Source organism: Pygocentrus nattereri, chromosome 26 (genome assembly GCF_015220715.1).
Source record: "Pygocentrus nattereri isolate fPygNat1 chromosome 26, fPygNat1.pri, whole genome shotgun sequence".
Taxonomy (NCBI): Eukaryota; Metazoa; Chordata; class Actinopteri; order Characiformes; family Serrasalmidae; genus Pygocentrus; species Pygocentrus nattereri.
The window spans coordinates 18,045,683-18,070,272 of record NC_051236.1 but is presented as its reverse complement, the minus strand read 5'-3'; the positions used below and the strand labels follow the sequence as shown (position 1 = coordinate 18,070,272).

At 38.4% G+C, this 24,590-nt stretch overlaps 1 protein-coding gene across 1 annotated transcript; it reads left to right on the top strand.

The window, feature by feature from the left end:
* Window positions 1-2,188: 2,188 nt before the first annotated feature.
* On the top strand, window positions 2,189-23,720 carry prkcda (protein kinase C, delta a). The gene is made up of 18 exons (XM_017719612.2): window positions 2,189-2,481; window positions 11,048-11,176; window positions 11,656-11,855; window positions 11,922-11,988; window positions 13,432-13,588; window positions 14,555-14,586; window positions 14,679-14,764; window positions 14,851-14,980; window positions 16,300-16,400; window positions 16,488-16,572; window positions 16,670-16,800; window positions 18,329-18,502; window positions 18,666-18,757; window positions 19,139-19,201; window positions 20,974-21,112; window positions 21,533-21,721; window positions 22,267-22,395; window positions 22,579-23,720. The coding sequence occupies exons 2-18, from the start codon at window positions 11,068-11,070 to the stop codon at window positions 22,735-22,737; spliced, it is 2,043 nt and encodes a 680-aa protein (XP_017575101.1). The 5' UTR covers window positions 2,189-2,481; window positions 11,048-11,067; the 3' UTR covers window positions 22,738-23,720.
* Window positions 23,721-24,590: the final 870 nt, after the last annotated feature.

Sequence of the window (24,590 nt, the reverse complement as noted above, 5' to 3'; positions counted from 1 at the left end):
GAGAGAGAGTGTGTTTATGTGCCAAATTCAGACATTTTCCAACCTCTCTTTATCCATTACTGTCATTAAGACATATAAATGTGTCATTAAGATATATATATATATATATATATATATATATATATATATATATATATATATATATATATATACATATATAAATGACCTCAGTTCTGATTGGCTGTCTTCCATTTGCCACATTCAAACAATGTTCAGTCTGCATTGGTTGGACTGACGTACAGGCTAAGCAGGTGCATATTCACTATATGGCCAAAATGTATCCTAATTATTGAGTTCAAGTATCTCAGCTATACCCATTGCTAATAGGTGTATAAAATCAAGCACATAGCTATGCAACCTCTCTATACAAGCAATGGCAATAGAGTGAGTCGTACTGTAGTGCTCAGTGACTTTAAACGTGGCACTATCCTAGGATGCCACCTTCTCCACAAGTTTGTTTGTAAGATTTCTGCCCTACTAGTCTGTAGTGAGTAATGCTGCCTAACCTCTTTTGCATCACGCACTACAGAGTTCAGAACTGCCTCTGAAAGCAACATTAGCACAAGCATTGTGTGTCAGGAGCGTTGTGCAATGCAAAGCATCAGCTGGAGTGGTGTAAAGCAAGCTGCTGCTGGACTCTGGAGCAGTGGAAACCTGTTTTCTGGAGTAATGAATCACACTTCACTATCTGGCAGTCTGTTGGATGAATCTGATTTTGGCAGATGCCAGGAGAACACTACCTACAAGAATGCATAGTGCCAACAGTAAAGTTTGGTGGAGGAGGGATAATGGTCTGGGGGTAGTTCTAGTAAACGGTAATGTTAATGTGCTAGAGCATGCAAAAACATTTTAGCCTATTAGATTATCCCAACTTTGTGGTAACAGTTTGGGGAAGCCTACTGTTTCAGCATGACTGTGCCCCTGTGCACAAAGTGAGCTCCATAAACACATGGTTGGTGTTGAGGACCTTCTTGTCTAACATTAGTATCTGATCTTATAAATATTCTTTTTACAGAATGAGCACAAATTCTCACAGATGCACTCCACGATATTAGGGAAAGTCTTGCCAGAAGAATGGAGGCTGTATCTGAATGACTTGTACTGGTGCAAAATACACTAACAGACCACCACATCAGTGTCACTGCGGTGTTGAGAATTATCCATCACCCAAATAATACCTGCTCTGTGGTGGTCCTGTGGAGGTAAGTAAGCAACAGATAGACCGTCTGTAATTGTAGAACTACAATGTGCACCTATATGGTAAAATGGACAAAGAGTGCAGATAAAGGGTGTAGTTTTAATAAGGTGGCCTGTCAGCGTGTCTTATACATATATGTATATACACTCACCAGCCACTTTATTAGGTACACCTGCTCAGTTGCCTGTTAACACAAATAGCTAATCAGCCAATCACATAGCTGCAACTCAATGCATTTAAACATGTAGAAGTGGTCGACAACTTGCTGAAGTGCAGACCGAGCATCAGAATGGGGAAGAAAGGTGATTTAAGTAACTTTGAACATTGCATGGTTGTTGGGGGCGGACGGGCTGGTCTGAGTATTTCAGAAACTGCTGATCTACTGGGATTTTCACGCACAACCATCTCTAGGGTTTACAGAGAACAGTCTGAAAAAAGAAAATATCCAGTGAGCGGCAGTTGTGTGGATGAAAATGCCTTGTTGATGTGAGAGGGCAGAGGAGAATGGGCAGACTGTTTGGAGATGATAGAAAGGCAACAGTAACTCAAATAACCAACCAAAATCTCTGAGGAATGTTTCCAACACCTTGTTGAAAGTCTGCCACGAAGAATTAAGGCAGTTTTGAAGGCAAGAGGGGGTCCAAGCTTATATATATATATATATATATATATATATATATATATATATATATATATATATATGGAGAGAGCGAGAGAGAGAGAGAGAGAAAGAAAATCCCCTCGATGGATCAGTCTCTCTACACAAACTGCACTCAGATCTACTTCCATGTTGTTGCCCCTGTTGTACTAAATAGACTCAACTTCAAATCACGACCCCCCGCGGCAGCGTGTCGATTCGAGTTCGAGCCCGACTATCAGAATAATAATGACACAACGTCAATGAAAGTGCATCAGCTGGTGCCCTTCGCGCGCTCTTTGAAGAGGTCACGCGCGCGCGAGCAGACACACACACACACACACACACACACACACGACCTCATATCTGAAACAGACTGCGGAGCGCACCGAGGCACCTGTAGATCCGCTTGTATCAGACTGGACCTTCAGCCCGAGAGCGCGCGCGTGTGGAAAGAGAGAGAGAGTGTGTGTAAAAAAGGAACGGAGAGAGAAAAAAGAGCACCTGGGCGGCGTGACGTCACTCCGCCCTACTTCGCCGAGAAGTCCTCGAGCGATCTGCACTTCCTCAAACGGCTGAGCCACAGAAGGAGAAACTGGGCGGAAAGAAGCAACAGAAACGCCGCTACTTTCCCCCTTTAAGAGAGGTGAGTCTTCAGTGAAACATCTCGACTGGTTTCGAGTTGGTGTAAGTTCTGAATGTTTTGATAACGTTGCGATTTAGGAGCGCTGAGGTCTTTCTGTGTCCGAATGGAGAAATGCTCCTCGAGGATTTGATAGGAGAAAAGGACTTCAGAGCCAAGCTGCCTTGTACAGAGCAAGAGAAAAAGATATGACTTTCCTTTTGGGGGCTAAACCATACAGAGCATCAAAGAATAGCCTTAAGCTTTTGGCCGTTAAAGCAGGCTCAGAGTATATCTGGGGCGCACAAATAACTGACTGAATAAAATCCAAATCTGTTTTTCTGATCAGCTCTTCCCCGATAGCTGTAAGCAGGAGCAGTCTAGAAACTACTACCCAAAACGAGGAATTTCCTGAAAAGCATTTATTTTTTTGTATATTAGAGCAAGACTACGTTTTTTAATCAGATGCTGAGAACTTTAAACGGGTTTTGGTCATGTCAGTCGTGTTTGGATGTGATTTTTCTTTGTTTGTGGCACATTTCTCTAAGAAAATCAGATCTTTTTCATGTTGTCATTTTGCTGTTGGTCACTAGAGGTAATGTAAAGCACAGTGGATGCTCATTCTCTGTGTGGTGTGATCTAACCATACAAATACCATTGCTCACAGGGAAGATGTTCTCTTTTCTCCTCTTGCCATGACAGCTCGGTAGCTTAAATTGCTCTTGTAAGGCACAACAAGTCACCATCCTCTTCTGTCCTACTTACATGCTCAGATTTATGTGGACTTTGCTAGCTTCTCTTGCTAGTGCTCCTCTTCATGGGACTACTACTGATCAATGACTTCCCCAGACCAGCAGTCCTGCTCATAGCTGTTAGCTTGGACTGCTAGCACTGGTTTGCCTAGACTAGCACCCTTGCTGAAAAGGCTCACCTGTAGTGCGATCAGGATCCATCTGGATGCACTAGCACTAGGTGAGTATTGAAGAAACAGATCCCGCCAGGCTGGGTTGACACCTCCGGACAGAACTAACTGCTGCCCCTTCAATCTAATGGTTGCTACCACTTCTACTTATATTTGCGAAGTCATGAGATGATTTTTGACCAGGACCCTCAGACTTTTGATTTTCCTGTTCCTTCCTTCAGAGACTGTGTGAGGAGGGCTTACTAATGGAGCCTTCTCTTTAATATGGAGAGTAGCTGGAGAACTAGCAACCAAGATAACATCTGGATATTTCAGACTGGAGAGCCTGCCCCCATTTGGCTCTTGTGTTGGCCTCTTTTATGCTTTCCCCATACGTCCTATGGTATTGTTGTAGGTCTGGGGGTTAAAGGAAACTTCTCATGTAGTAGTTTCACTTTGTGATCTTTGTTCCAGCCTGCTATTCTGGAGACCAATGCCAAGGAACCTCTCTGTGCCACCACTCAGGGATGGTGTGCATCGCCTGAAACTGTGGCAAGATCAACTTAAAGGAATCATTTCGTGAAAAATCTAATTTATGAGATACCCCAAATACAGTGGATCAGTCAAGAAATGTTTCTTGTCCAAATGTCACTTTTTTAGTTTAGAACTGGAGCTGCTAGGCCAGTTGTGTTAGAAATCTTTGTATAATTGCTGTAAATTACATTGATAAGCTGTGTGAACATGTTTGAAAAAACACTAGAGAAATGGTATGGATAGACCTTATTTACACATTTGAGCTAAAATTGGAACTACATTATGATCTGCATATTAAAACCTTCAAACTCTGGGAGGCTAGTGCATAAGGGTGTGTTATAAAATGTCAATGCAAAAATATAGTCTTAGCACAATAATATTCAAGACTTGCTTACTGTAAAAGATTAAGAAGTTGTATATGGAAGAAAGCTAAACCTATGAAAATGAGGAGCAGAGACATTCTACTCTGGTCAGCATCACCTGGCACTTGCAGCAACTGCATCACCAGGTTCCTGTCATACAAGAACCTGCAAGTGGGTCCAAGGGGTCACTGGTGAAACCAGCATCAAACTGACACTTTTCTTCAAGTGTATTTTCAGTTTCAAACATTTATGGTTGAAGCTCATTTGTGCAGAAAAAGTCAAATTTGTAATCTGGCATCGTGCTGAGTTTCTGCCTATGCCCACTTAGCTTCTCTACCTGTGTTACCTTAAGTTGTGTTGTGAAATCCCCTAGCCCTGTCTTTGGTCCTCTTGTGCTGAATGAGGCCAAATTGAGCTACAAAAAGAAGTGATTCGTAGTAGTCAGAATGATTACTCATTTTTTAGCTGGTTTTTATAGTTTATAAGTCATAGTATGATATGACACAAGTCAGACTGTATTCGAAAACACATTGTCTGTGTGACCTTTATTAAGACGTAGGTACTGTTTGAGTGGATTGAGAGAAGGTATGGCCAGGTTTTCACAGAATAGGTTTTAGTGACTATTGACTTCCAGTATTTGTTAGCTCTGTTAGACTAGACTAACATGTTTTGGTTGATGGACTGGGGTAAGAGTAAAATCAAGCAAACTTTTTTTTTTTGTTAGTTTTTTGTTTTATTTTGTCCAGCTACTTTTTTACGCGATCAGCTGCTCTGGCTTATAGCCTCTGTCAAGTTTGACTGGCTCAGTGCCAGCTGCCTGAAACACAGGTGTTTGCTTAGGAAGCTTGGAGTGCTGTTCATTGGTGTGAATCCATTAAAGTGGTGCATGCGATCATCCAAATCCCACTGTCAGCATGTTTTCACACCCTCTGTAGTTCAGAGTTCTGGCACTGCCACTTAGCTGCTTAGCAGTCTTCGCTACAGTTCTTTGTGCCATGCCTGCAAACACACTTCTGGCACCTGTAACGTGGCTGGGTTCATTCCCAGCTGAGAAGCAGCTTTGGGTTGAGAGCAGAATCCAGTCCCTCTGCCATGAAGTTCTTCTCCAGCATCCCACATTACTGTCAAAATCAAAACTGCTCAGTGATTAGACACTCCAGGGGCTCTGTGCAATACAACTTGTGTCCTCCTCACCAGATGTGTCATCAAAGAAGTCTTCAGTGATGTTTCAAAGATTTTTAAAAATTTTATTTTTTAGTTTCTAAAATGAATTTGGTACACATACTGGATTTCTGCAGGCTCAGCTTGTTCCTAAAGAGCCTGCTACTGGACATATGACACATGGCTGATCTTCTTTGCAGTGTGCCTCTAGGTGAAAAGTTTATGTTAAGTTTATGTTAATATTAATAAAGCACACTTATTTTCATGTGTCCATTTCCACCATCAACAGACTTTCTTTCACTTCTTCAGTTTTTTCAGTTTGTCTTCCAAGGTCAGTCATATTAGTTCAGAGTTCTACATTTTGACCTTTGCTGTGGGCTGTGTTCAGTCCACTGAGGGCAAAAGTATGAAGAGTCTGCCCAACCTGGCATTTGGCTTGTGTCTCTAGATAATTTTGGACCTAATGGGTGTAATTAAGAAAAGACCTGAAACAACAACAGAAAACAAAAACACCTGGGATGTTCTGTGATTTTGAGTTCCAAGCAAGTGCCACAGTTCACGAGGCTCCTGGAGTCTTCATCTGCATGAGTAGAACATTTGTGTTAGTGTATTATCGTCTGTGGCTCACATACTTTTATATGTATATATAACAGTTATATGTATAACTGTTGGTATTAGATGTTGACCTAAGCACAAGAAATACCACAATTTTTTTAATCTTATGCTTTAACCATTCAGATGTGACCAAAGTTAGTCAGAGTTGTTTCATGTGAAATGCTCAATTCTAGAGAAACATATCAAGGCATAGTTGTTTACAGTGGTTATAATAGGAGCCAGATGTGTGAAAGGGTTAAAGGTTCTAAAATCTGCAACAATGTACAACAGTTTTGAGAAGGTTTTGATTTTAACAGTATTTAACAACATGTACCTCTCTGCCATGAATATATATGTACAGCATGGAAAACTTTTTTTTCTATTTTCTTATTATCAGGTATAAAATTCTGATGTGTAAGTCATGTTGGGTGATAAATAAATGGCTAAATTGGCATTGATTCTTTACAGTTCCTCTACAATGTGCCCATTTCACATCAAACCACTCTGAGAGAGTCTCTTTACATCTCAAGTATTCAAGTTTTTTTTAAAAAAGACGCAATCCCCTTTAACTGTTACAGCATCTCTAACTACAGAGAATTTCACGACTTTGTAGTTAATTTGGTAAATCTGCACAACGTGAACAAATGTCAATGTCCTGTTCACACTTCTGGACATCAGAGGTCGGTCTCCCAGACAGGGATTAAGCCATGGAGATTCTCTTTTGAAAGCTAAATGCTGTTTAAGTCCAGGCTCAGTCCCTGCCCGAGCCAAAAATATTTGGAACCCAAAGCCTGTTTCATTGATTTAAATGTGTGGACCTACATAAAGAATTTACATCGATAAGTATGTGTGCACACGCACATGCATGTGTGCGGTGTAGGATAGAGTGCAGGCAAGGACAGAGTCAGGTCAGAAAAGTGGGGCTTGTTGACCTATAATGGAAAGTGTGATGTGCCCTAAAAGATACAGTGGCCAGTTGCTCCTTGGATTCATCTCTTCAGGCTGCAGTTAATTGGTGTGTAATTAACATTGTCTTTTAGTATAGTATGTATAATCACGGCAGTGACAGGTTACTGTGGAGATTGGCATCTTGTTGCTGTGGCTGAAAGATTTATACTGTCCCACCTCATCACAGCATCAGGGCCACCAACTTCAATTCATTCTCAGTGCATACAAAAACTACAATTAGTTCAACATGCTGAATTACCACAATTGACCTTATTGTAGTGATTTCAGCAGTGAAGTGCCCACTCTCTTCAGGACCAGCTTTAAGAAGAAGTGCTTTGTTGACATTAACTGGGCTTTGTCCAGACAGGTGTTGAGTGTCCTGGGGTTTCATTTATAAAACATTTGTACTCATAAATTTAATCTTAAAATGATTATACAAGAAAATTGACATTTAATGAGGAATTAAAGAGATGTTTTTCCAGATTTATGTATGATTAAATGGCTATTTATGTATAATTTAATGGCACTATTCATGATGGTTTCATGTGAAATGCCTGATTCAAAAGAAACTTGCAGTCAGTTCACAATGTTGGTCATGTTGGTCATTATGGGATCCAGACGTTCAAAGCACTTAATGCCTACAAAAGAATGTGCTGCTTGATGTCAGAGACACTGTTTTACAGCAGTTTTGAGATGAGCTTTTGGCCTAAATTGGCTTGTTCTATGTTATTGCTATATTCATAGCAGAGAGGTACATGTAAGGCATTATAAAGCAAAATAGACCTTAAAGAACCCCCCCCCCCGATTTACCACTTGATCAGTATTACGTATAAAAACCCAGAAGACATGTAGGTTCACTGCTCATGTTGGATAGTAAATAAAATGGCTATATTTGTGTTGAAGCAAATATTTGTGTTGTGTTGAAGCAACTCCATGACATAATTGCATGTTGCATGCATATGTTAATGTGTGCACTCCTTTTTAGAAATATGTGCATGCAAATGCTGAGAACTTAAGAACGTATTTAGTATGAAATCTAATTATGTTTTAATAAACAAGGCTCCTGTTGTAAACTAATGCACTTTCATTAGTTTTAGCATGTTGTGTATTTATTTCATCAAAAAGTTTTGGAACAAATGTGAAAACATGGCTCTCACATAACATGGCATTTGGATTTACACAGTTAAACACATTCAAGTTCAGCAGCACACACAATTGCTACAGTAGTGTGCATTTCTGCACATTCTGTCTCCTATAATGTGCACCAGTGCAATTTGTCCCATTGTCATCTCAGACTGTTTGAGCAAATCCATAGAAACATATGCAACCTGTTGTCCACACCTGCTTACACAGCACCTTTCTTTCTTCCTCACACTCATATGTGCACATGCTCATTCTCTAGCATGCGATTCCTTTTGTGCTGCAGTAAATGAGTCACATATCCAAAAATAGAGAGCGTAATAATGCGTGTCTGTGTATTAGTGCTGTTTTGTTGTTGTTTTTTTTTTTTTTTTTTGAAGAGCCTCAGGGATTGTCATCAATCAATCTCGCTCTGTACAGCAAGCTTTTGTTATTGACCTACACTTCCAATCTCATTCCCTCTTTCTGAAGCGGATACGAGAACACACAGAGGTATGAAGGGTTGTAATGATGGGACTTGTTTCAAGTTCTGGGTTGATGTTTAGTGTGTCTCGACATGTTACTGGGTGAGCCACTAGAGGAATTTGGAATATGAGCAATTGTGTGGGTGTTACATCTGTCTTCAAAACTGTGTGCTGAAAATTCCAATGAGGTAAATTTAGCATATTTGCACCCATGCACATGGTCATAAATTGCCACTCAATATCCTTCCCAACACCCAGCCCTTCTGTCTCTATACAGTTTAGTGTGGGCAAAGTCTAAAAGTCATATTCAAAGGAATGTAGCCTTGAGTGAAATTGTGTGTTCAAGTGAAAGCATATGCACACAAGTTCATCACAAAGCAGTAAGACAAAACAAGTCAGCTTCAACATCAACTGCCCGTTTATCCTTAAAGCCATATGCTAGTTAGTACTACATGCTAGTCACAATTATCCCCAAAATTGACGGTGTTTTAGCTAAATAAAACAGTTAATGGAGAAAAAAAACACTTTCAAGACGACTCTACTGTTTATTTAATTTCCACTCAAAACAAACATACATTTACTTCCTTTTCACAGTGTTTGAAACAAGCAGGAAACATTTCCTTGGCAGAAAATTACACAGTAGCCTCCAACAGAATGTCTAACCTACCTGAATTAAACTGGACCTGTATTAAACTAGAAACAGAACAAAAACATAATATTTGATATTTTACCTTATGAACTTTTTTTTTGTAAATATATGCCTATTCCAAATATGACACCTGCAGCAAAATTTGGGACAGGAACATATTTAACACTGTCTCCTTTCTTTTTAACAGCACTTAGGGACACAACACTCAGGGACTGAAGACACCAATTGATTCAGTTTTGAAACACCTGTAAATGTAAATGAGTTTACTTTATATAAAAAATAAAGCAAAATTATTGCCTCAAATTGTTACATAGCAGGTTCACACTTTATGTCTGAATTATAGTTACTTTTCTTATTTTCAGTGATCCATACCTCTGCAGCAAGTAAGGTTAACTCAACCAGCCCAATAATTTCAATGATTTTTCATTCAGTTGGCAGCACTAGCTCTAACTAAGGAAATAAGGAAAAGTAACTAGGAATAGATCATTGTTAATCGTAATTAGATTTGTGTTAGCGTTTTTTAACAAATAAGTAACCCCCAAAACCCCCTAACACCCCCCCCCCCCAAAAGAAAAAATTTAATTACTGTATTTCATAGTAAAGCTGTGCGGTTCTTCAGTTATACACTTCTTTGGTTGCGCATCCATATGTGACCTTTTGTATTTTCGCACTTTGGTGTTTTTGTCTGCACTTCATAACACACCACAATTTTTCAATAGAGATAGGCAGACCAGTCCATCACCCGTACACTTTGATTACAGAGCCAAGCTGTTGTAACACATGCAGACTATGCCTTGGTATTGTCATATTGAAATAAGCATGGGCTTCCATGAAAAAGATGGTGTCTAAAAGGCAGCAAATGTTGCTCAAAATATGTAGATATTTTTCAGCATTAATGCTGCTTTCATAGACATTGATGTCACCCACTAATGCCATGCCATGACAGACCCTGGCTTTTGAACTATACGTTTGCATCAATCTGGATCATCCTTTTCTTCGATGACATTGTTGACATATGGCTCCTGCTGTGAATTATCCAGTCTTTACTGTGGGTGCAGCGACAACAGTTTGTAAGAGTGTACCTGAGCATGTATGGTGATCTTAATAACAGAAGCATGCTAGTCTTTAATGTTATGCCGAGTGAGAGGTTTAAGGTCACCGGGGTAAAGTTGTGTTTTTTTGGCTTTGTCCTTTACACACAGAGATTTTTCCTAGGATTCCCTGAGTCTTTTGATATCACACTCTAATAAGGGAAAAATACCTAAAATCTTTGCAATTTTTTATTTAGGAGCATTTATTGCAAAGTGTGGAGCCTCAACTCACCCTTGATTATAATGTGTAATAATGTGTTTCCTGGATATTTCCCTTTACATACAAGCACATCTGTTTTTCACAAAATTCCTTTTCTTAAATTGCCACTATCCCAAAATTTTTTTTGGAATGCGTTGAAGTTATACATTTCAGAATGAGCATAGATTTACAAAAAACAACGAAGTTGATTAGATAAAACATTAAATATCTTTGCATTGTTTTTATTTAAATACAGGTCAAAATAGATTTACAAATCTCTGCTTTCTTTTTTTAATTTGCTGTCCTAGTAGTAGTAGTAGTAGTAGTAGTAGTAGTAGTAGTAGTAGTAGTAGTAGTAGTAGTAGTAGTAGAATAATAATAATAATAATAAATGCTTGGCATAAATGTCTCTACACCACCCACATTAAAATGACACATGTTTGGTGACTTCCCAGTCATATATATTTGGGGAATAATTGAGTCATGAATGTTTGGAGCAAGGCTCAGACCATCACATGGTGAACTTAAAGTTGTGTCTCTCTCACAGGCTCTGTGTAAGTGGCTGTCATGGCACCCTTCCTGAGAATTGCATTTAATGCCTATGATCTTGGTGCACTTTCACCGATGGCTGAGGCGCCTTTCTGTGCAGTCAAAATGAAGGAGTCGCTCAGCACAGGTGAGTAACTATGTATGGGTGAGAGCTAGTTGTTCTTTCATATTTTTATACAATGCTGAAAAATCTGAACAACAATGTGTTTAAACCTTTGGTCACTTATTTGCTACTTTTTCATGGGAAACGGAGAAGAGCTTCCACATTTAAATTACTGGCCTTAGCTGTGCTATTTTGGGGGCTTATTTTGCTAGTGTGGTTAAAACAGCCTCAATCAAACTAAATTTCCCAAACTGAGTTTTCCAAAGCAACTTAGTGTTAAGGTCATGTTAACTGATATAGAGAGTGTTCAGTGTGATGCTTGCTCTACCATTTGAGAGTCATTAATATACTAGCGTATTAGTATAGTATAAAATATAATATTTAGCATAAAATATAGTATTTGAGTAGTCGCACTGTGAATTATTAAACAAGTAGCCAATTGTCTGTATACAATCCCTGGTCAGTGCTTGAACACCTTTAATTTCTTCATTCTTTCTTGCTAGATCGAGGGAAGACTTTGATTCAGAAGAAGCCCACCATGTTCCCTGCTTGGCGCTCCAGCTTTGATGCACATATTTATGAGGGGCGTGTCCTACAGGTGCTACTCATGCGGACTGCTGAGGACCCATTAGCAGAAGTGACAGTGGGCGTGTCTGTACTAGCAGAGCGATGCAAGAAGGCCAACGGTCGTGCAGAATTCTGGGTAAGTGGGGGTGTGGGTGTGTATGTGTTTGTATGTGTGTCTGCTAACTGTTCTCTCCACATTCAGGTTGATCTTCAACCTTCAGGAAAAGTGATGATGTCAGTACAGTATTTCCTGGAAGATATGGACCCAGGTAAGACATGGACATGAATGAGTTCTCTCTCTCTCTGTCTCTCTCTCTCTCTCTTTTACTTCTTCTCTTCTTCCTTCTGTCTTTCTCTCCCTACCCATCTCTCTCTCTCTCTTTTACTTCTTCACTTCTTCCTTCTCTCTCTCTCTCTCTCTCTCTCTCTCTCTCTCTCTCTCTCTCTCTCTCTCTCTCTCTCTCTCTCTCTCTCTCTCTCTCTCTCTGTGTGTGTGTGTCTGTCCCTCTTCCTTTTACTTCTTCTCCTCTTCCTTCTGTCTTTCTCTCTCTACACGTGTTTCTCTCATCCCCTTGCTCTCTCTCTCTTTCTCCCCCCTCTCTCTCTTTCTTGCTCTCTGTCTTCTTCCTCTCTTTCTCTTTTATATTTGTGTGCTCTCTTAGTTTGATTTACATGTGTGTCCTCTGGCTAGAACTGGCTCTCAGTAGAGTGTGTATATGCTGGTGGGGGAGGCCTCTTTAAAGGGTGTTTCACTGGAATGCTTTCAGTTAGCATGTCTGAGCATCTCTCCCCTTCAGCCTCCCCAACACTAGTCTCTTATGCACTGTGCTTTTCTGTATGTCCATTCCATAGACCTGCATGTTTACCATTTGTTGCTACTTTTGCACAACACTTCAAGAGAAATTGCATATATTGTTTTCTTTCTGATTCTGAAATGGTGGTTTGGAGATACCACAGATAAGCTCTAAGTGCATTGTGTTTCTTCACAGATGCCACATTCAAACTAATTGTGTACTGTACTTTATAAACATGCTCAGATCAGTCTAGTGTGTCAGTATGCAACTAATGAACAACAAGGAGAATGAAGAGAATGAATTACTTTCTGATTCTTTCATTTTTGTTAATATATCATCAAACACTGCAACTTGCGTTCAGGAGAGCAAATTCTTTCAATCACTCTCCAGACAACTACCAAGAACATGCAAAATATAGGCTTCAGTTTCATAGGTTTCAGTCTTCATTAGTGCTGTATGTCTACTCTTCTATCTGCTGATATGTAACCGTGTATAGTGTAAGAATATCATAATGTAGAATCAGTTCTTTAACAGAGATTATTTTCAGTTAACTGTTCAAGCACTGCAAAAAACAAAGATTTTGTCTTGCACTCCTGCTGAAACACTGGTGTGAGTGTTAGAGAATAATAATGACTTTTATTCAAGCAGTTCATTAATATACAGTACTGTGTAAAAGCCTGAAGAACTTGAGTGAATTGTTTAAATCCTTATGTCTTGGTAGTGGGTGTGTTTTGGCCATAACATAAACACAGTAAAAAGTAGCTAGAATACAGGTTTGGTTCCAGATTTCTCCTTGAAGCTCTGTTTGCATGTCCTTTATGTTGTAACAGTGTTTACATACTGTAAAACTGCACTGCTGTTTCCTGCTTCTGTTCTCTTTTTTTTTTTTTTCTCTCTCTCTCTCTGTCTCTCTCTCAGAGTCTCGTCAGTCTGTAATGGAGAAAGAAGCTCCAACTCTGAATCGGCGTCGTGGGGCCATTAAACAGGCCAAAATCCACTTTATCAAAAACCATGAGTTCATTGCCACCTTTTTTAGACAGCCCACCTTCTGCTCTGTCTGCAGAGACTTTGTCTGGTGAGTTGTGTGTGTCTTTGTGTGTCAGTGTGAGTAATCACACCACAAAGAGCTCATAAGAGCTGTTTTCTTAAAGTTAGATATGAAGGTGGAATTCAGCCAGAAGCATCAATGTTTTTGAACTGGTTCCATTTGTTTAACACCATTTCATTTCTCAGACTCAGCTGTGAGCTCACAGCCTACGCTCTTTAAAATAGAGCGGCCCTTTGGAGCAGTGTTGTACAACTTTTGGTTTCCTAAAACCATTTAAAGGATGGTTCTTTAAAGTTATACTTCAGCAAACTCTATCTCTGAAAAGAACAGAAACCTGAAAAGTCTGGGCTCTGCAGTGTTCTGAGAACACCAGCAGCTTCTTTTTTTGATACAAATTTCTTCTTTCAGTAACAGCTTCTGGACAGCAAACATCAAAACAGCCATTATGTTATTCATTTTTCAATGTCAGGAAAAACCCGCAAAACTTATTTAACATAAATTACACAGAAGCCTCAATGACATCTGTAAGAAATCTGCAGGGATATTGTTCGACACCTCCAAAGTTCAGTCTTAGACGTTGATCTGCTTCTCATGATCCAACTAAATACACAAATTCACTGATGTTGAGGTCTGGACTCTGGAGGTCTGGAGTGGTCAGTCCATTTTTTTTTGTCTATTTTGTGTATTTTCTTGACAGCTACATGTCCATTCATATCCCATAGCATTATTTAAGAGTTGTCTTCTCGCAGTGGTAGGATGGTTAGAAACACGTGGATTTTTTTCAGATCTCTGTATTTTATATTTTAGTCATTTTTAAATTTAATAACATTTAAAATGTCTTTCGGGAACCAAAATTGTTTCTTGTATGGAATCACTCCCAAGAACCCTTTAACACCTTTATCTTCACAATAATGCATTTAATAGACATATACATTAATTCACAATAAATTCAAACATCGCTCTTCTTAATTGATTGCATTTTACTTTTTTCAGGGGGCTCAACAAGCAGGGATACAAGTGCAGACGTGAGTATTATTGTGTGCACATTTAGTCTTTTCTTTAGGCTTCTTTGAATTCTAGAACTTCTGTTTTTTTTTTTTTTTTTTGGTCTTTACAGAATGTAATGCAGCCATACATAAGAAGTGCATCGACAAAATCATCGGCAGATGCACAGGCACGGCGGCTAACAGTCGTGACACAGTGGTGTGTATGACATTCACAGACTGTACAGTGTCTAGATCTTTATTGTCATTTATTGTGCTGACAGGTGTGCATGCGTGTTTGTACAGTTTCAGAAGGAGCGCTTCAAAATCGACATGCCGCACCGCTTTAAGACCTATAATTACATGAGCCCTACGTTCTGTGACCACTGTGGGAGTCTCCTGTGGGGTCTCGTCAAACAGGGACTAAAGTGTGAGGGTGGGTGAGAAATACTAATTAGCATGTTAGATACTAAATTGCCCCTAGGTGTGAGTGTGTGAATGTGTATGTCTGTGTGACTGCCCTGCAATAAACTGGCAGCCTTTCCAGTGTCTTTCTTGCTTTCTTCCCTGTGACCACTGGGATAGGCTCCAGAACCACCTGCAACCCAGGAGGATAAGCATCTTAGCAGATGACTGAATGAATGAAAATAATAACAACAACAATAATTATGATGATGATGAGTGTGTTATTTATATGGCACATTTTAAAACAAATTTGCAAAGTAAAAAAATATTTGGCATAATGATGAAGAACAAGAGAAATATAGAGGAAAGGAAAAAAACATTGATGTGAAATGCAATAAATGGCATAAGATGCAATGAGAGAAAAATAATATATTAAATAAATAAACAACAGTACAATTTTAACTGAAAAATAACAATAAAAGACAAAAATGTATCATTTTCAATGTATTATTTTCATGTCAGCAGATTTTATGACATGAGTCAGCTAAACACACTTTATTTGAATGCTGTATTTGAATACAGCTATACCAAAATATTGTAGAATAATAATGTGTGACTCGTTAGCCTGTGACTTTTACTTTCGGTGTAGCACTTTATGTAATGTTATTTGAATAGGCAATTGTTTTTTCCTTTTTGAATTTAGTAAAATACAATTTTGGTGCATTACAGAGTAAATTCTGTTATTTATATTACAACTTTGGCTGATTAAAAAGTCTTGGAAATGTGCTCATTTAGTCAATACAGTGTGAACTTTTGGAAAAGAAAATTGGCAAAAAACGAATAAAGAAGAGATTAGAATTAGAACTGATCACTGAAGTAACTGATTGATGCATTCTTATGTGATATACAGTTATATGACAGAAATTAAATGGTCAAATTACATGTTTTGTTGAATTTCTAAGTGAAAATAAGCTACACATCTTTTATGGGAAACTTAAATATGGCATTTTTCTCCACATTTACTGCATCTGTTTACTAACACATTGGAAGAAAATTAAAATTTACAATATAAAATTTGCTATAGCTTTTGCACAGGCCACTGTATGTTTAATTAATATTTCAATATGTTAACAACATAGCAAAGAAACGGTAATTGTGCATTAGAATTTGAAGAAGTGTGTTCTCTGTAGAGGATATGTACTTAAGTTCACTTATGAAATCAACAAAACCAGGGGTGCTCCAACTTTTGCTTATGACTGTATAAAATATAAGTATAAAATACATACGCTATTGCTTTTATTGTGTTTGAGTTTATTAAACCTGTGTGTCCCTAACTGTTATTTTTTTCAGATTGTAGCATGAATGTTCATCATAAGTGCCAGACTAAAGTAGCCAACCTGTGTGGGATCAACCAGAAACTTTTGGCAGAAGCGCTCACTCAAGTCAGCCAGGTCAGTATGACTGTGATTTACTGTTTACAGAGGGATATTAAACTCACCCAGTCACTTCATTTCATGTTCATAAAATCTCTCTCGCAGAAATCCACAAAGCGGTCAGACCCAAGCACACAAGATACTGGAGTTTACCAGGACTTTAACAAAAGCCCGGGACCTGAAGTCACTGGTCAGTGTTGATGTGTCTGTGTGTGATGTGTATTCATCATTAATTGTTATAGCAATGTGATGTATAGAGGACAGATGATAATGATGCCTCTCCACAGATGGGACTCCGTATGGTCTTCTCTGGGAGGGCTCCAGTCCTCGTCCTCCATCTCGGATCATGCACCAGACACGCATCACTGCTGAACACTTCACCTTCCAAAAGGTCCTGGGCAAAGGCAGCTTTGGCAAGGTACAGTCACCCTCACTGTAGACCACAGGCACTTTTCCATTGTTTCATTAAGGTGTCATATTCTAGATTCTCCAAACATAAATATCCTCTCTCTCTTCATTTTGTTGATCAGGCTTTTTTTGGACATTGTAAACACAACAGCAGACATTAAACTGTTGGTTGCAGAATGTGTGGTCAGTGTGAAGGCCCTGACCTTAACGCAGATCAACAGCAGGCAAGATCTCAAAAGTCAACAAATACAATAAACATAGATAATAAACTATACCAAACACTGTACAATAACAGCAGATAGTATACTGGGTGAAAGACAAACATTTGGTAGTCTTCAGCAGCAGTGACTATTTGTGTATGTAGTATTATCAGTGCACACTGATAATAGTAGCAGTCCTTAGTCCTTAGCAGCAGATATCCTTGTAAAGAATACAGGCAGTGGGCACAGGAAAAAGTATCCTATTAGTTCTACATTACTATTTAAAGGTTTGCAGTTATAGGGCCTGATTCACCAATAACTACCTAAGTTCTTTGTTTAATTTGTTCTTGAGAAATGTTCTAAGTATAAGTCTACATCAGATTCATGACTCTAATACTGTAGAATTGTTTGCAACTTTGTGCTCTAAATGTGTGTAGATTCTGTTCTTACCTAAGAACAAATCCCAAGTAAGAAAACATTGGTGAATGTCAGAATCTATGTGAAAACTGCGTAAGTGGGTTTCAAGAAGAGGCCGTATGTTTTTACATTTGACAGTAACTGTCAACTATGTAACTTGCAGATAACTGTTTAAAATGATTCTAATAATGTTGCCTTCAAGTTCTCCTCAGAAGTTTCTACTTATGATTTCAGAGGTTGCAAGTATGACTTGATTTGTGTTTTTACTGGTTTTGGTTGGAAGCAAGATAGACATGCTGGAATTAATGCTTTTTTTCTTTAGTTTTTCTGTCATCAATCCCTTAAAATCCCAGGCTTGTTACATACTAAGGTTTATCATTCCGTAACTACAGGGACTTATTCTTAGGTTATCAAAGTATGAAATAAAACTATTAAGGGGTTAAAGAGAGCCCAATATTTTGCATTACATTAAACTATGTGGGGACTGAAAAGCGTTGCCAAAAGAATGGGGCACTCTGGAGCAGCCACACATGAGCTAAAGGTCCATCATGCCCATGCCAAGAGTTGTATCTTGAGTGATGGAGCTCCATCCAAAACCTTTGGGATGAGTTAGAGTGGCTGGAGTTGGAGATCTGGAACTAATCATCCAACATCAGTACCTGAGCTCACTAATGCTCTTGTGGCCAAATGCAATCAAATCCTCACAGCAATGTTCCAACATCAGGTGTAAAGCCTTCCTAGGAGACTTTGGTTACTTCAGTAAAAAAGGGAAAAACTCCCTGTTGATGCCGTTGATCTTAGAAGAAACGTTATGTGATCAGACGTCTACATATGGTACATACAGTAAATTGGATTTTTACATATGTGTCTTTGTTTTTTGTTTATATCTGTCTTCATTTGGCTTTTGTGTCTCTCTCTCAGGTGTTTTTGGCTGAGATGAAAAGTAGTGGGGAGTGGTTTGCAGTGAAAGCTTTGAAGAAAGATGTTGTGTTGATGGATGATGATGTAGAGTGCACAATGGTAGAGAAGCGTGTGCTGGCGCTTGCTTGGGATAACCCATTTCTTACACACCTTTACTCCACCTTCCAGACCAAGGTAACGCAGAGCTTACTAAAGCACTCCCAGATAATGAACCATCATCAGATACATATTCCTCCATCTGCCATACTGCAATAACAGGCATCACTGCATGACAGCCATGAACATATATCAGCCATTACTAATGTTTCGCATTAGTTTACTGCACTGTCTGTTTTAGGAACACTTGTTCTTTGTGATGGAGTATCTGAACGGAGGAGATTTGATGTTCCATATACAGGAAAAAGGACGCTTTGACCTCTACAGAGCTACGTGAGCCATAAATACATGAATATCGCTGCTGTCGGAACAAAAACTTATATCTCCAAATTGGTAACTTTACAGGAGAAGGAAAAAAACAAACCATACCTTACTTTTAAAGTAAGATAATGGAACCAGACAAGTAATTCTGTGCCTTTTTTTTTTATTGGCAATTCATCCTGAAATTTACACATAATGTAAAGGGTAACAGGCATTTTCAAATTGTCAAAAACTGAAAAACAATAAAAATTGTGACGCAAGGTTTTGTTTTGACAGCATTGATACAGTATACACATCATGATGGTTTTATCTGAAATATTCTGTTTTTATCTTAAATATGAGCTGGTCAGGTCAGCCAGGTTTACACTTTTCTCTACTGTTATTCCCTTCCAGATTCTATGGAGCAGAAATTGTGTGTGGACTACAGTTCCTCCATGGGAAAGGCATTATCTACAGGTGATTAGATAGACATAACGCACACATACTGTAGTAATGCCCAAGTTTGGGCAATATGGCAGAAATACATCCCCATTTACAAAAGTTGGTATGCTGTGCAAAATTTAAATAACAAAAATTAATGATGTGCAAATCATTTAAACCCAATACTTAATTGAAAATGTCACAAATACAACAGATCAAATGTTGAAACTGAGAATATTTTTTTTAATAAATATACTCCCATTTTGAATTTGATGTCAACAATATGTTCCAAGAAAGTTGGGACAGGGGCATGCTTACCACTGTGTTTCATCACTTCTTTTAAAATCACTGTTTGGGAACTGAGGAGACCAATAATTGCCTTAGTTTTGAAAGTGAAATGTTTTCCCATTTTTGCTTAATGTAGGATTTTGGTAGCTCAACAGTTCGGGGGCTGATTTGTCATATTTTTCATTTCATAACCCTCCAAATGTTTTCAGTGGTGACAGGTCTGGACTGCAGGCAGGTCAGTTTAGCACCCAGACCCTTTTCATATGGAGCACTGTTGGTGTAATACATGCAGAATGTGATTTTAAATTGTCTTATTGAAATAAGCAAGGCCTTCTCTGAAAAAGATGTAGTCTGAATGGCAGTATATGTTGCATTTCTGGATCCTATTTATATATGGTTTCTTCTTTGTGTTTTAGAGTTTTAACTTGCATTTGTGGGGGCAGCCCAGATTGTTTTCACAGACCGTATTTTTCGGAAGTTTTTTTAAGTGCATGCAGTGATTTCCACTTACAGAATCGTGCCCATTTTAATGCCGCGCCATCTGAGGGCCCAAAGATTATGGCCAGTAAATATTGTTTTTGGCATTGTTCCTTGCATACAAAGATTTCTCTTGACTCTCTGAATCTTATTATGTGCCATAGATGATGAAAGACAAATGTTCTTTGCTGTTTTATGTTGAGAAATATTATTCTTAAACTATTTGATCGTGCAGTGGTGAACCCCTCATCATCTTTACTTCTGAAAGACTCAGCCTCTCTGAGATGTTCATTTTATACTCAATTTTATACCCATTTAACCATCAGGTGTTTTTTAAGCATTACACAACTTTAGGTCTTTTGGTGCCCCCGCCCCAACTTTGTTGGAACATGTTGCTGGCATCAAAGTTACAAAAGGCATATATTTTTCAAAAAACTATATTTCTCAGTTTCAACATTTGATATGTTGTCCTTGAAGCATTTTCAATGAAATATAGAATTTAAATGATTTGCACATCATTGTATTTTGTTTTTATTTACAATTTTTACAGCGTCCCAACTTTTTTTGGAAGTGGCCTATTATCCAGTAATGGTATGTGAAACAATGAAAACTGACTAGATTTTTAAGAAGCCTGGACCTGAAGGGGGCTCTTGAAAATTTAAGGGGCTAAAAAGGAACAGCAAAAATCCAAACAATTTGTCAAAATAAATTAATAGAATAACAGCACATTAGCCTGACACATCTATTCTGCAGCTTATGCAGTAACTATACACTGGTTGTTGTTTTTAGTTTCAGGCTAACTGCAATTATTGTAAATCTGTGTTTTAAATGATACAAGTGAAATGTGAAGTACCGATGATACCTATGATAAACTCAGAAAAACGTATTGCGATAAATTGTCACAACAATGATACTACCTACTCTTAGTAGTAACATACTATAGTTTCACTCTATTAGTCCACAACCTGAATCTCTCTCTCTCTCTCTCTCTCTCTCTCTCTCTCTCTCTCTCTCTCTCTCTCTCTCTCTCTCTCTCTCTCTAGGGATCTGAAGTTGGATAATGTGATGTTGGATAAAGATGGTCATATAAAGATAGCTGATTTTGGCATGTGTAAAGAGAATGTGTTTGGAGACAATCTGGCCACAACCTTCTGTGGAACGCCTGACTATATTGCCCCCGAGGTATCAAATAACACAATGTTATTGGAATATTTTCACTGTTGGCTTATTGCTGATAATTGCTTAAAAATGTTTTCATACAGGTGTTTAGATTTGACCGACAGTGAACTGATATTTGATTATATATTTGTTGTACTTCAGAAGAGCAAAATGTTTAGGCGACACAGATAAACATTACATTTATCTGTAAAGCTATTTCAGATAGATTTATCTCCAATGTTATAAATATGTTTGGATTAGCATGAGCAGATATTTACATGATAAATACAGCATATTTGTGCATTCCTAGTGCCTTCATATGCTGAAAAAACATTTACTTCAAAGTAGAAATACTGACACTCCGGTGACTGCATTACTTTGGCTCAGTGGCCTCTTTCAGATCATGTAAGTCTTGATGTGTGCGCATGTGTGTGTGTGTTACAGATCTTACTGGGTCAGCAGTATTCGTTCTCAGTGGACTGGTGGTCCTTTGGTGTGCTTGTTTATGAGATGCTGATTGGTCAGTCTCCGTTTCATGGTGATGACGAAGATGAGCTGTTTGAGTCAATTCGCATGGACACACCTCACTATCCCCGCTGGATCACCGTGGATACGAGAGACATGCTAGAGAGGGTCTGCGCACACTTGTGTATATGTAGAGACAGAACAAATTATACATAACACATAATTTCACTGTCAAGCTTGTAAGTAACACTTTGCTTGATCCCTACTAGATAACAACGACATAACCATGCCATAAACCTGTCATGGCAATTGTTATATCTGTTCTTGGGTTTTCAAAACATATTTTATACTGTAATATAATAGTGTCATGTTAACATTAATGGTAATTGTCATGGCAGATGGCATAATGTTTGATTCATGACTGCTTGTGTACAGTTCTAATTATTGTGCTAATAAGTGAAAACCATTATGCCAACATTGACATCTATTATGACAGTTAACAATAAAGCATGTGAAATCTGCTGTAACATGTTTATAACATGATTCTGTCAATGTTATATAGCAGGGTTCAAGTAAACCAGCTTGTTACTGTATATTAAGTAATTTGAGAAAAAACTGACACATTGAGACCTTTCTGTGTGTTGTTATTTATGTTATCATTACCCACGTCTTCAGATTTTTTCTTTGTCTTTTGTCGTCATGTATGTCTACAGTTATTTGAGCGAGATCCATCTCGCCGTTTAGGTGTTGTGGGTAACATCCGAGCTCAGCCATTCTTCAAGACTGTGAACTGGTCTGCTTTGGAGAGGAGAGAAACTGAACCCCCTTTCAAACCAAAAGTGGTACGATGTTACTCTTTTTTTTTTTTTTTTTTCTTCAAGTTTGCTACATCTTCCATACTTACTCATAGTGCGCTCTACCAGCTCTGTTATTCCAGTGGCCACAAATGTACAAAGGCAGAGTCTAATGCACAGTGTGTTTCTTTCCTTGTCCTGTGATTGACTTCTGTTCTCCTCTAATTGCAGAAAGCTCCAAATGACTGTAGTAACTTTGACAGAGAGTTTTTAAGTGAGAAGCCTCGTCTCTCTCACTGTGAGAAAGGTTTGATTGATTCAATGGACCAGAGCGCCTTTGCTGGCTTCTCATTCATCAACCCGAGAATGGAGCACCTCCTGCAGAAGTGACGGACAAGTGCCTTCAGTGCTTAGCATGAGAGGAAAGGGTTCATTACAGTTATGAGATCAAAGTATGCAGCCAGTACTTTTCTGTGTCACAAATAGGGTCCACTAGCTCTGTCCCCTCTCAAAATAAAACTAGTTTTTGGGGCATGGATATTTAGACCCAGAACGATGGTGTTTTACATTTGCTAGACAAATTTCATTCAGTAACTTGCAAAGGCCTTGACATTCGATTCCTTCAGTGACTGATTTGGTATTGAGTTAAACCGGCCCTGTGGATTATGTATTTCATTTTTAGGGTGAACCAATCACGACAGTGATTGGCACGCCCTTGTAAAGTTCATGTAGATATGACTTAGTTTCATTCAGTGAGTTAATCCCTTAACAGTAGCCCATTCATTACTGAAATTCAGCATCATTAGTGAACTAATCAGTCATTGATTGTGTCCACAAACACCACTGATAACGCCTTAGAGGTGGTTGAAATACTTAAAATGGAGAGAAAAAGAGATTATGTACAGATACTGTTTAGGTCAGTGTGTGCATGCTGCACTTTCTGGTTTTATGTTGTACAACTTTGTTGTGAGTTTGTAATGGTATTTTTGGCTTTATGCATATGTGCATATGATGTGTATCAGAGTGCATTTGTGTGTGTGTGTGTGTGTGTGTGTGTGTGTGTGTGTGTGTGTGTGTGTGTGTGTGTGTGTGTGTGTGTGTGTGTAAGTATAGAGGAAATAAAAACCATGCATTTTAAAATGTATATTAATCAAGCATGTTTTGCACATGTGATTAATCCTAACATAGGTACTATGTATAATATCTAATGCTTGTGTAAGTCTTACACTGTATACGTGTATGGTGTATACTGAGATGTACATATTTGGTATAGGCTCTCTTGGCTCTGTCTGTGCTAAATACGTGTGCAATGTTGATGCATTTAAGCTATTTTTATTACTGGCGAATAAACCATGAGTATATGATCAAACATATAATGCTCTGCATTTTGTATGGATTGTTTTAAACATTACTTCTGGTACCTAAAGGACTGATATAAACACACATACTATGACCTCAGAAGTGTTCGGACATTTGTGCCCTACTTAAATGTTAAGTTTATTGTGTAAGGAAAAAATAACGTCAAAAAGACGAGGTATTTATTTTAAGCAGACCGTTCTACGTCTAATTTTCTTTTCGGCAAAAGGTGTATTGTGTGTCTACTGATTGTTAATTTTTGAGGTGTCTCTTTAAAGAATTATGTAGGTTTGCCTCCAAAATGCCTTACTGCAATATTCACTTTTGTGAATATTCTATAAAGTGGCCTAAAAGCTTCATTACAGTTTACCAGAGGTTAAATTGTTAAATTATCCACATGCCTTTTGGGCCTAGTGTGCATTTTGTACTTGTACTTGCATAAGTATTCTGTCACAGTGGTGTTGCTTCACGATTCTTATCAAATTCACAGATATCTGGTGACACACTTATTTTGTTTGTTTAGTTCCTTATTTAAATTTCAAAACCTTACATTTGAAAGCAAATGGGGGAAATATTGAATAATTCATTGCTGTCCATTCAATAGACAGAATGGAATAATAGCAAGAGAGTGGAGGTTACAGTCACCTCTGTGTAGGTCACGATCCTTCAGTGGATTCTGTGATGGGAGCTCACGGTTCATTAATTCATTAATCTACATGAAAGGCCAAAGTCTGTAGGTCTGTGCTGTTAGTATCAGCCCTCTGCCAGATGAATCGTTGAACCATGGCTCCCTCTAGCGGATGAGTAAACAGTTAAGAGAGAACTTCATTCAGACTAACCTAAAATGCTAAGAGACCAACAACCGTAATTGTAAGAACGTTTTTTTT

Excerpts from the sequence above, each read along its gene's own strand:
- prkcda (XM_017719612.2), top strand. The coding sequence starts at position 11,068 with ATGGCACCCTTCCTGAGAATTGCATTTAATGCCTATGATCTTGGTGCA. Across the intron at positions 16,401-16,487 it reads CGCTCACTCAAGTCAGCCAG|AAATCCACAAAGCGGTCAGA; the intron begins GTCAGTATGACT and ends TCTCTCTCGCAG. Across the intron at positions 18,503-18,665 it reads ACTCCACCTTCCAGACCAAG|GAACACTTGTTCTTTGTGAT; the intron begins GTAACGCAGAGC and ends TGTCTGTTTTAG.